This window comes from Hesperophylax consimilis, chromosome 10, assembly GCF_061612785.1.
Source record: "Hesperophylax consimilis isolate HC1 chromosome 10, BYU_Hcon_1.0, whole genome shotgun sequence".
NCBI lineage: Eukaryota > Metazoa > Arthropoda > Insecta > Trichoptera > Limnephilidae > Hesperophylax > Hesperophylax consimilis.
Window position 1 is genome coordinate 10,194,206 of NC_142845.1, and position 11,700 is coordinate 10,205,905.

The 11,700-nt window shown below is 32.5% G+C and overlaps 1 protein-coding gene across 1 annotated transcript; it reads right to left on the reverse strand.

Annotated features, from left to right (window-relative positions):
- Positions 1-315: 315 nt before the first annotated feature.
- On the reverse strand, positions 316-11,211 carry LOC149420264 (uncharacterized). The gene is made up of 9 exons (XM_089636329.1): positions 11,122-11,211; positions 10,423-10,620; positions 6,919-6,995; positions 6,631-6,833; positions 6,136-6,221; positions 2,350-2,482; positions 1,858-2,047; positions 1,188-1,328; positions 316-416 (listed from the first exon to the last, which is right to left on the reverse strand). The coding sequence occupies exons 2-9, from the start codon at positions 10,614-10,616 to the stop codon at positions 316-318; spliced, it is 1,125 nt and encodes a 374-aa protein (XP_089492455.1). The 5' UTR covers positions 10,617-10,620; positions 11,122-11,211.
- Between the last annotated feature and the right edge of the window lie 489 nt (positions 11,212-11,700).

Sequence of the window (11,700 nt, forward strand, 5' to 3'; positions counted from 1 at the left end):
ACAAATCCTGCCAGGTTGTCTTAAAGATTTAAGCACTAATTTGTTATTTTAGATCTAGTGCTCGATCTGTTTATTGTTGGAATAGAGATTGGATCCTTAACGAAAGGAGTTTTACATTAGCAAAATCTTATCGTCTTCAAAATCCCTAAGTCCAATAATTTAATATTTAAGTTTATAATTTATTAGGTAAGATCTTACTGATTTTTACCTACTACTGGCAGATTGATATTGTTACATTTTAATTGACTGTAAATATTGACCAAGAATAAAATAAAAATAAATTGTAAAGAAGTTGAAGACGAAATAATCTATTATTCATTCTGTAGATGTGACAGCGTTTGGCTCATCTTGCGAACGTTTCATTCCTTCTAGGTCCAAAACCAAATTTTCGGGCACTTTGACAGGCTCTTTCTTTTCTGAAAAAAAAAATTAAATTTGTAATGGTTATAAAATATGATAGCATGCTTCGAGGTTTATTTTGGTTGGTGCATTTTAGTATGATTTTTATACAAAATTATTCAAATGTTGAAACAAAAGTTATTATATTATATTTTATTATAATTCTTAAAATAATAATTATGCACAGATCAATTAATATTACTATCACAAAATTATCTAAAATATTTATGAATTTCAGCAAAAATTTAAAAATTATCTATGACTACTATAAGAGTCCACATATCTGTTATTATTTTTAAAAAATCTTTCAATCTATTATTGATAAAACCTGAGTTTTTCTTAATTATCTTTTTTTATTATTTTATTAATTACTTTGATGATTTTTTTTATTTGAGCTAAAATTCCCTCACAAAACACAAGATCCTTGTCTTTTTATGGTGAGTCAGATGGTTTTGTACTTATCTTAATTTTATGAATTTCATATTTATAAGATTATCATGCATATGCATATTATTTATGGTAAACGGAATAAAGTAAACTTGAGTAACATGATTAACTAGCATTATTACTGACCAGTTCCAAAAATAGCATTTTCTAAAACTGTAACCGGAGATTCAAAGGCCAAAACCGTGAAGTATGAAACTATGATTGTTACCAAAATGTCTCCAAAAGAGAGATGTACCTGAAACAGATAAAAATATTCGATTCAAATTAGGTGAAATTTCGAGTTTTGGATTTATATGGATGTTTAAAGTATATTTAACAGAAAGAATGGGAATTTTGATTACCCATGTGATGCTGGAAAAGTAAGGAACTGTTTTTCCACGGGTTATAGTATAGGTTACAATTGAACCATGTAAGGTACATGGAGTACGAGAGACGAGCCAGGAACTCCCATAGTCTGAAACTTAGGAACCAGTTGATAGGACCTGAAAGAAAATAAAAGATAATAATATTAGTAGATACATGCGAAGCCAAAAATAACCGTTTTACGTCGGTACAATGCAGACCATCATCATTCATTAACTTATCAGTAGTTATGTATGATCTCAGTTGGTTTGTTTTCTAAGTTCTCAGATGTTTCGTACATATCTTATTTGCAGCAAAATACTTAGACTAGGTTATAAGGGTGCATGTGGTAATCACACATTTTACTGCTTGGCATAGTTAAGTTTTCACCAAAGTCACCATGTTTTTGGTGTTTCAGCTGTCAATTAAGTCTCTTCAATGATTTTGATTTTTTATGACATAAATGCTAATCCTGTAAAAAATAAAGCACGAAAAATTTTCTTGTTCGCTTACGTACGATTCGATTTTATACTGTGCATCACAAAAACCAACAATTTAATTTTTTGTTGGAACGTAAGTCTAATTTTAAAACTCAGGTTTTATAACCACTTATCTAAAGTTCCATAGAATTATCTGGTATCTACACAGATGTAGTTTATAATGTCTTACCTCCATATCCGAAAGCGCAGGCAACGATGACCCAAAGAACGGCCATGGCCCAGGCAGGCCTGCTGAAGGCCAAGTAGGTGGTGTCTTCCAGATAAGTGAACACGTGCGATTGTTCTGCTAAGGGTTTCATACCATAAAGTACAGCCGACATGATCGCCAAACTTGCTAGCCACAAGATGCAAACAACTATCTGAAAAAGATAGAAGTTTTTAGATTATATCAACATGTCTGGCATTATATATTTTTTCAATTGTCCTTGAAACATTGAAGTAACAAAACCATCTGTGTCGGGTAAGAGGAATATACTTTCAAGAAGATTCAAGAGTTAGATATGTTTCGACCGCAACGAGTATCTGTTGGTGTCCTGCAGGATTCCGGAGCAACCCAACGAATTGACGAAAACATTTATAAAAAGTATTAGCTTCAACAAAAGGCTCCTGGATAAAATAGAAAATTAATCACAACGGCAACCGACGATTCATGGATATTGACCTTATTCATCTTGATTTTCTTGTTATTGTAGACCCGCAGGTAGTATCCAGCCAATATTCCTATCAGCCACGGGGAGGCTCTCATGTGGGTTGGGAAGTAGGAATACCTCTGGCGTTCACGAACCTTCGGGTCGCTGAAATATTTTTTTGGTATTGATTAAGTGCATCACACATAATGCCTAACGATAATAATAATGAGTATTTTAACAACGGTGTTTATCAAGGGTTCCCACTAGGACTACAACTTTTAGCTTTTTTTTCAGAAAATTGCTGCACCATTCTTCTGTTGTTAAAGCATTGGTAAAATAGGCACGAATAATTGATAATTAATTTCTACGTTTTAATTTTTTAGCTGCAGTTAAATTTGTTTACAATCGACATAAGAAAACATCGTGTACATGGCGTCCAGTAAATCGCAAAGAAAGAATTTTTATTTTTATAAACTTACGCATAAGAAGCTGCCATCCATCCTTCAAGGTAACTTATGGTAAAGACGGTGACAAGGGCAGCCAATAACCATGCATAACCCCAGGCTAATCCCATCTTCGTGTTCTTTAAGATTGGATATAGTAGAAGTGGAGACAGTATGTATAGCTGCATGTCTACAGACAAATACCATGTGTTGCCCATACACTGGAACAAACAGTTTTTTAGCATTCAACTTAAGATTACAAACTTGGCTAATTTATATGGCATCGTTTTTGTAAAAATCACCCCTAGATACATAACAGAGTATCGGGGTTAAAGTATTTCGACTATTTGCTTCTTACCAAAGCAATGGGATACTAAAAAACTGTTTTGGAGGAAAGAATAAAGTGTCATCCATATGCGAGTCTAATTATCATCATAAGTTCAATTTATAAAAACCTCGAAAGTGACAGATATCCATCGATTTAATCCAAACATAGTTTCTTTCTTGGGTTTTGACAAAATCTTATTTTGTCACCAAAATTTTAAAAAAAAATCTAATCGCCCTTTTGATTAAACTTCTGAAAGTAAGTCATTGTGTTTCATAATTTAGAAAAACTGAAGAGAGCTATCAATAATTACTAAAACAAAATTAATAAAAAAGAAAATGGTGTGATAGTCCCTATTTAATTTGTTCCGTTGTACTCCGCTGAAACTATTTTCCCCTCCTTTACCTATCCTTTTTTTAATATTTTGTCTCTCTATTTTCCACTTGTCACCAATAAGGTGTCTTTTTCTTGTATTTAATTATAATTAGCTAATATAATAGCCCTGCCAAAGCAGATAAGCGAAACCTAGTTGGCTGAAATTTATTAATTTAATAAAAAGTGGTGTTTTACTAAGTGTGTACCTACGCCCCAAAGTAATTGCTACCTTCAATTTATTTTTGTTTTTATTCAAAATATGTGTCTCGCTTCTTTTTGCACTAATATGGATGGTATAATTATGCATGTGTAGGGAAGACGAGAAGCGAAGATAAATTAAGAAATGAAAGGTAGAGATACGTCAGGCCCTTCGACTGAAAGACAAGGATAGCTTAATTCGAAATGAGAATGGGGATAGTTTGCCAGATACACATTCTCTAATTAGCTATATCGACTGACATATTATTATTATGTACCGCAACTCTAAAAAACTAAGGCTAGAAGAATAAAAATAAGAAGTGACAATGTCAACTGTTTGATTGGAAGATTTTTCAAGACTTGAAGTATGAAACATCTGATCATCCTGGGGAAGATTGATAAGGGACGAAATGGACTTTGAAACCTACGTGACTGGTGATATGAGCGTAGTTCCTTTAGATGAAGATAGCCAATTGTTGACGAAATCATAAACATACTATTACTTACAACATTGTCTGGGTTTACGTAGTTTTGGACATATAGAAGCAAGCTCCACCAATATTCCCTGCAGTAACCTTGGTCGACATTTAACTGATTCCAAAATGGTCCTCGGCCAACTTTAGAGAATAAACTGATTTCCAAGAGCATCACCATGATCAAAATAGGTGTGAGTCTCAGATAGCGATGAAGATACATCTTTGGAATATCTCGAATTGATTCTGAAAGTAAACAAACCAAAATAGGTATGAGTCGCAAATAGCGATGAAGATACATCTTTGGAATATCTCGAATTGATTCTGAAAGTAAACAAACCAAAATAGATATGAGTCGCAAATAGCGATGAAGATACATCTTTGGAATATCTCGAATTGATTCTGAAAGTAAACAAACCAAAATAGGTATGAGTCGCAAATAGCGATGAAGATACATCTTTGGAATATCTCGAATTGATTCTGAAAGTAAACAAACCAAAATAGGTATGAGTCGCAAATAGCGATGAAGATACATCTTTGGAATATCTCGAATTGATTCTGAAAGTAAACACACCAATTGTTGTTTTTCATCAACAAATAAATGAATTGTTTTTAAAACCGCTTTAATAATAAACCATTTTTACAACCTGAAGTAGATGCCTTATATAAAAAACATAAACATATATTCTTTTGCACTGAAGATACCTGCTGTTAGGTTAATAGTATTAAACCGGTCCAGTCATACATAAGTAAAAAGGAGGAAGAAGTTTACAAAGGTGTTCTAATCCATAAAAAGTCGTACTTTGAACTTTTGCAACAGAGGTAAATTAATAAACTTCTAATTGGGTATTTCCGTTACGTTACTCTTGAACTTAAAAAACTGGTTGTTATAATAATGTACAACACTAGAATATATAATAAAGATAAAATTTTGTAATTTTTTTTAAATCTTGTCAAAATATAAGTTTTCCCATTGAAAACGGGACTAGAGGCTTATAACGAATGATTTCATATGTTTCATAACAAATTATCATTAAAGAACGAATATGTTATGAGGAAGACGGAACGCGTGTTTTTCAAAAAAATAATATTTTCGCTTCTCGTTCATTGTATTTATTCAGACAAAGCCATGTGAGATAAAAACGTGTTGTTTACACAGATATATTCTGAATATTTTATTAGGAAATGGTCATGCAGTCACATTTTATCTTAGTATCAAATAGTATCTTGATAAAAAATCCGTACTCATTTTTCCCCGTGCATTATGTTCATAGGTAGATACATTTGAATTTCTTTATTCTTCGTGGGTGCACTCTGAAACCTTGATTATGATTTTTGCATTTGAAATATATCTTTCGAAGCCCAGCATGAGTTTGGATCTTTGCTACAAGTTAAGGCGAAGCTTAATGCCAAATCATTATTTTGATTAATCTTTATAACGAATTGGTGTAGGTACATTATGAATACCAAAAAATATGCTTTAGTTAAATTGAAGGTTTTCCTATCTTTTCGCTTGAGTAGAATTCAAATAAAAAAATAAATTACTTGGTTAAAAACATAAACGAAAACTACTAAAAAAAATATTTTTTCAATAGAAATGTATGAACGCATAAATGAAACAACTTAAAAAAATACTGTATTATAGCTTACATTATCTGTGACAGTTTCAGTTGATTAACTTTTTTGATTTCTTATAAAATTATTTAAAAAATAAATAAAAACCAGTTTCATGCTTGAAATCGAACGTTTATAGACTCCGTTTGTCAAGCAATTTTAATGCCTATTACCTACGATATAAGGCATTCCAAGAATATACAATTTATTATTTACCTTGTAGCTTCCTTTTAAATACCATAAAGTAAATTGTTGGTTAGTCAAAAAGATTTTTTCGACGAGCTAGTAGGGTGTTCAATTTTCATATTGTTTATGTCAAGAAAATGCAAAAAGCACAAACAAGTGGCCTGAATCGACTTACTATTATCAGTACGACGGAAAAATATGTACGAGAGCAGTATTCCACTGAGCAGGAAGAAAGTGTCTACGGTGACGGTTGAAGCTACGATGTTCATGCCGGCATACGATGTCCTCCACTGAAACAAACAAATCGGTTAATACACGTTTTGATAAAATTGAATCTTTCTTTTAAACGAACTCTACGGAGTAGGTACCTATAATATTTTTTTTATATATTGCACAAGATTTGTAGGAACCAATTCTTACAGCCTTTGTGGTACCTATCCATTTTAATAGCAGCCAATATTACCAGTTTGGCAGGCCTGCCTCTCTAGTGCGTTAGGACTATGGAAACTACATTCATTTTAGCTTATTGTACTGGCTACATATATCCACGGCTGAAATCCCCATGATTGCATCGACTGACTCCTACAGCTGGCCATCTTTGGCTGACTAGTCTGCCCAATGTATTAAAATGTGAGATCGTTAAAATGATTTAGGTACCAATATTTGAAAATAATATTATAAAGCAAGTATTTTTCCTACTTCAAAGAAATCACGCTGGTTCTCTACGGGAAATGATCCACTGCCGCTGTAACGATGTCCCATTATGATCCAACATATGGACAGGACCCTTATTCCGTGGATGCTCGCTAGCGGTCCAGGGTCCTTACTAAGGGTGATCAGCCTTAAGGAGTTGGTGTATGCAGAGAATGCTGTCAGCGTAAAGCTCTGCTCTTTGGGGTCTCCTGAAAAAGCATAAAGTCGTATCGTTAAGCGAGTGTTTTAAAAAGACACCAAGGTTGTTCCGTAATTGACAAAAACTCTTATTACCTTTTTTAATCTTCCTGTACCAAACGTCATAAAGTGTGCCCAATACAACGAAGCATATGATTACCGTTAAGACGGCTCTGAAAAATAAAAAACAAATTAGAAACATAATATTATTAGGTTATGATTTGACATTTTCATCGCCAAAAGTATTATAGTGATTTATTTTTGAAGTCTTAGGCCGTGTTTCGCTACCTCCTACTTTAGCCAACGTTTTGGACAGCATTACAGTATTCATCATCCGGGCAGATGTGTAAACATAATTATGTGTGAACAGATGTTTGCACATCAGCCGCGATGATGGACACTGTAATGATGTCCGAAACCTTGGCTAAAGAAGGACGTAGCGAAACACGGCATAATTCCCCAAAAATAAATCACTTTAAAAATATTATTTATTTATTTACGCCCAAATCGAGCTTTCACAATTATTTTTAAAATTTTTATATCTTAATTTTTATCAGTATCTACAGTATGCATATGTGATATGTTATGTGGCCATATGAATTTAAAAACAAATATGTTCATAAGAAAGAAAAATAATATTTATTTCGATGCTGTTTTTTACATATATATAAAAAAAAACATCATCAAAATAGTATTGTGATGTTTGCCTAACCAAAATGCATAGTATCCATCTTTTGAATAATGTGAACACTAAGGACGGGTTGTTTCGGAGAGTTTGAACAATTCATCAAATTTCAACGTTCATTTTCGGGTTCTGTGAAAGACTTATTCAAGTTCTGTTATTATATCATTGTAGGCTAGTTGCTTGACAAAACTGAAATAAAAAACAGAACTTGAAAAAATCTTTCACAGAACTTGAAAATGAACGTTGAAATTTGATGAATTGTTCAGATTCTCCGAAACAACCCGTCCTAAGATTAGGATAATATTAATAAGCGATTTTTTTTTTTTTTTTTGATTACGAACTTTTGATTGTTGGACGCAACAATCACTACCACTCTTTCGCTGAGCGCTTCATTTCTATTTATCCAAATTATGTTTATTATGTAGCTAATAAATATGTGAAAATATGAATTTGTTCTTAGCTTGAATTTGAAATTATAAGAAAGGTATGTTATATTTCAGAAACTCCAAATATATCTAATGTGTGTACTTGTAGCCACTTTAGAAAAGGGCCTCTTCAACAAACTTCTAGAAATGAAAAGTGTCAAGTTTGACATCATTAAAAATCTATATACCTAATTATCCGGTACACGGTACTAAATAGACGATTTTTCAGTAAAATTTACTGTATTTCAATACTGCCGTGGAATAATATCAAAAAATACGAAGTACTGTTATGGTAAATGAGCAATTTTATTTAGTACTTGCTGACGTAAACCCGGCGTTACTCGCTTGTATGTATGTTTTTTTTATTTTTTTTTATTTATTACAAGATTTTTTACATTTCAAAGTTTTCCAGTAATGTAGGCCTCACTGGGTGGCTTGCCCGTGCTGAGGCCTTCATTTAATAATATGAAAATATAATCTACATTTTTATTTTTTTTTATTTTTTATAGTGAAACCTCACAAGAGTCCCAACTGCTCCCGTCTGGAGCCAGTGAGACTATGGCATCCCCAATTGGGGGATGTGGCATTTTGGTAATTTTCTCGTTTTTGTTCTTTAATCCATTTTTTAATTTTGTGTGTGAATTTATTTTTACTTTCCTCAATTTTAATTTCAAGTGTTACACTGCTGAAAGCTTTATTAAATAACCTTCTAGAAGAAATTTTTTAGATGACAGTCAAAATTTTATTAAAATCAGTTGCGTAGTTTAGAAGAACTAAGCGCACACACAAACAGACCGGGATAGCGACTTTATTTTAGTATAAAAGAGATATCTTAAATATACAGAATCAAGTAACTACTCTCTGGTATGATGAGTAAAGAGGTTCCTACAAAATGATATTACATATGTTGGAAAGTTTTCAACACGCTAGAAAGCAAAAAGGTTTTCTAAAATAAAACAAACACTTATTTAACCATTTGTGGTTAAATACAAATTGTTTGTTTTATTTAAAAAAATATAATGTCTAGGTTTTCAGTTGCATCAGAAAAACTGTTTAAGGACAACACTATGACCGGTCAGTGGTTGAGTGGGCATAGCGCTTGGGTCTCACCCGAGCGTCGCGTGTTCGATTCCTCGGCTGGCTAAGTCCTCCATCACAACACAAGCAATATTTTCGGCTTTCTGTGGTGGTAGTAGGAGATTTTCAAACATTGTTGGGTTATTCGTAACCCGGGAATGTTTGTCTTTCTTTTAAAAAAATTAAAAAATTATTTGAAATTTAAAAAAAAATTGTAGGCATACACAAAACACTACAAAATAGGAATATTTATCCAAAACGGTTTTTTTTACTTATTTAGTATATATTTAAATATGTCCCAACATTGAGACATAACCATCAAAAAACTTTTGGCTTCCTTAACATTTAATGGGAGTATATTTTAACCTTCATAATATAGTTTGTGTCATTGGATTGTTACTAGATTAGGAGCAGAACTAGGGTCTCTAGTGAGAATTTCTTGCATTTTATTTTAACTATAACTTTTAAAAAATTATCATATAGAACAACAAACTTCGACTAGCAGTTTAAAACCCGCTCAGCGGGTTTTTTCCTTGTTTTGTTTTGTTTCTGCGGGCGACACTTGGTTGGACTTCGCCCAGTTTAAGTGATACTAACAACAGTTACATTTAATAGGTAGATATTAAGTCATTCACAGAGAGAGGGTGAGTATATATTGTAAATAGATTATTACAGAATGTTACAGAAAAAAAGAAAACATGTCAATATAAAATCAGATATAATTAATAAGCAAAAAAATTATAAGCCCTCTTTTAAATATTTACCCACCCAACTGGTCTTTCCCGTCTAACGATATTGTAATTCCTTATTCTGATAAACTCCACCCACTCTTACCCCTCCCCCCTCCTTCAACTTCTTCTTACCAATTGTAATCTATATTTTATTTTTTACTTCAATGTATACTTACTCCTGATGACGTGAACTTCGTTCATGAAAAATGTAGAGGTTGTATGTAATTGAGATATGTGAACAAAGTTATTTATGTTTTAGTAAAATAAATAATGCCATCACAAAGTGAAAAGCTTCCAGAAGAAATCTTCTTATTAAACGCTTGTTAATGATAATGTTATTTTGCGTAACTATGCCTATTGTTAGCTGCATATTTAAATATTCGCGCCAGTCATTTGCTTCGTTCTTATACCGCCAGAGGGGCAGAGTGGTCGAATTTTGCTTGCAGACCCCCTATTCGGGATTTACCCGAAACATACGATTTAAATTTGACCAATGAGAGGGCCTAGATCGTCCAGACGTTAGCGTAATAATACTATCAGATTCTGATAAATGAGTTAATCAATCTTGCTTTGACGTTATGGCAGACTAAATCACATAGTTGTTACGCCATTTAAACAAAAATACTCATTATTTGTAGATAAGCTTATGTAAAAAAACTGGGATAAGGAAAAAATGACTCACACCGCAGCTATTTCTCCAGAATCCCAAGGTCCAGGCTCGTCGACATAGCAATATTCTCCGCCAATGTCAACTGTTAGAGATATGTTAGAAGCTGCCAGTGCAGTCTTCAGACTTGTATCCACGTAACTAGCCTTACAGGAAGCAAGCATACAGACAACTATATTGTAATAAAGACCTTTTTCTCCTGCATTCATAACCCTGTTGAAAGAATACATAATTATATACTATTTATAATTTGAAACAATAGATAATAGTAACAACCAAGATGAGCCACGAACCATTATAATCTCAATTCAAAAACAATAATAATAAAACCCTAGATTAAAAAAATAAGCTATATAAAGTAACACAATAGTCGACAGCTCATAATAACACAGTCACTAATTACAAAAAAATATACTTACCTTAAATATATAACAATAAGTAGAAACAATAAATAATAATAAATGAGATAATAAATAAAAAAATGCAAGCACGTATCTGAAATAACAGATGGAAAAACATATATAATGTACAAAAAGACACAAAACATGCTGTAATATCTTAAATAACTCTTTCGTAAATGTCGGCAAAAACCTGACAAACTCCATTATCACGTCTAACTCCAATATTACAAACATATAACACGCCATCAATATAATAATACCTCAACCGTGTAGTTAGACGTGTTAACTCTAATATTACAAACATATAACTCACCATCAGTATAATAATTTCTACCCGGTAACAGAATCTGATATTGACAAAACTATTACTGAATTAAATAGAGGCTATGCCCCCGGATTTGACAACATAGACGTTAGGACAACACAACGAAGCAATATCTAGTGCGTCCCATAACACACATAATTAATCTGGCAATTGGTATATTCCCAAACAAATTATTTAAAAAAAAAAACAATCATCGCCCTATCCGTAAAATAGAATGCCGTAAAGATCCACAAAATTATCGCCGGACCCACAAAATTATCACTATTATCAAATATATTTGAAAAAAATTGTACCTAATAGAACAAATCTGGGCATTTTTAGAAAACCATAAAATAATAACATCTAATCAATTTGGCAAAGAAGATAATATCGCGAAATTAACGAATTACCTATATACCGCCGTAGGTTCTAGATTAAAAATGTCTAGGAATATTTATAGACTAAAAAGGACTTCGATAGTATTGAATTCCGTAAGTCTAAACTTAAAATTTAGGGTGCATAGTTTACACCTGCGCTGTTCAAGCGAATTCCCTACAGAGCATCGGACCATCCCTATAGTACCTATAT

Coding starts and splice junctions, on each gene's coding strand:
- LOC149420264 (XM_089636329.1), bottom strand. CDS start 10,616: ATGAATGCAGGAGAAAAAGGTCTTTATTACAATATAGTTGTCTGTATG. Junction 2,483..6,135: donor CTCAGTGGAATACTGCTCTC/GTACATATTTTT, acceptor AAAATATTTCAG/CGACCCGAAGGTTCGTGAAC. Junction 417..1,187: donor ACTTTTCCAGCATCACATGG/GTAATCAAAATT, acceptor TTTTTTTTTCAG/AAAAGAAAGAGCCTGTCAAA.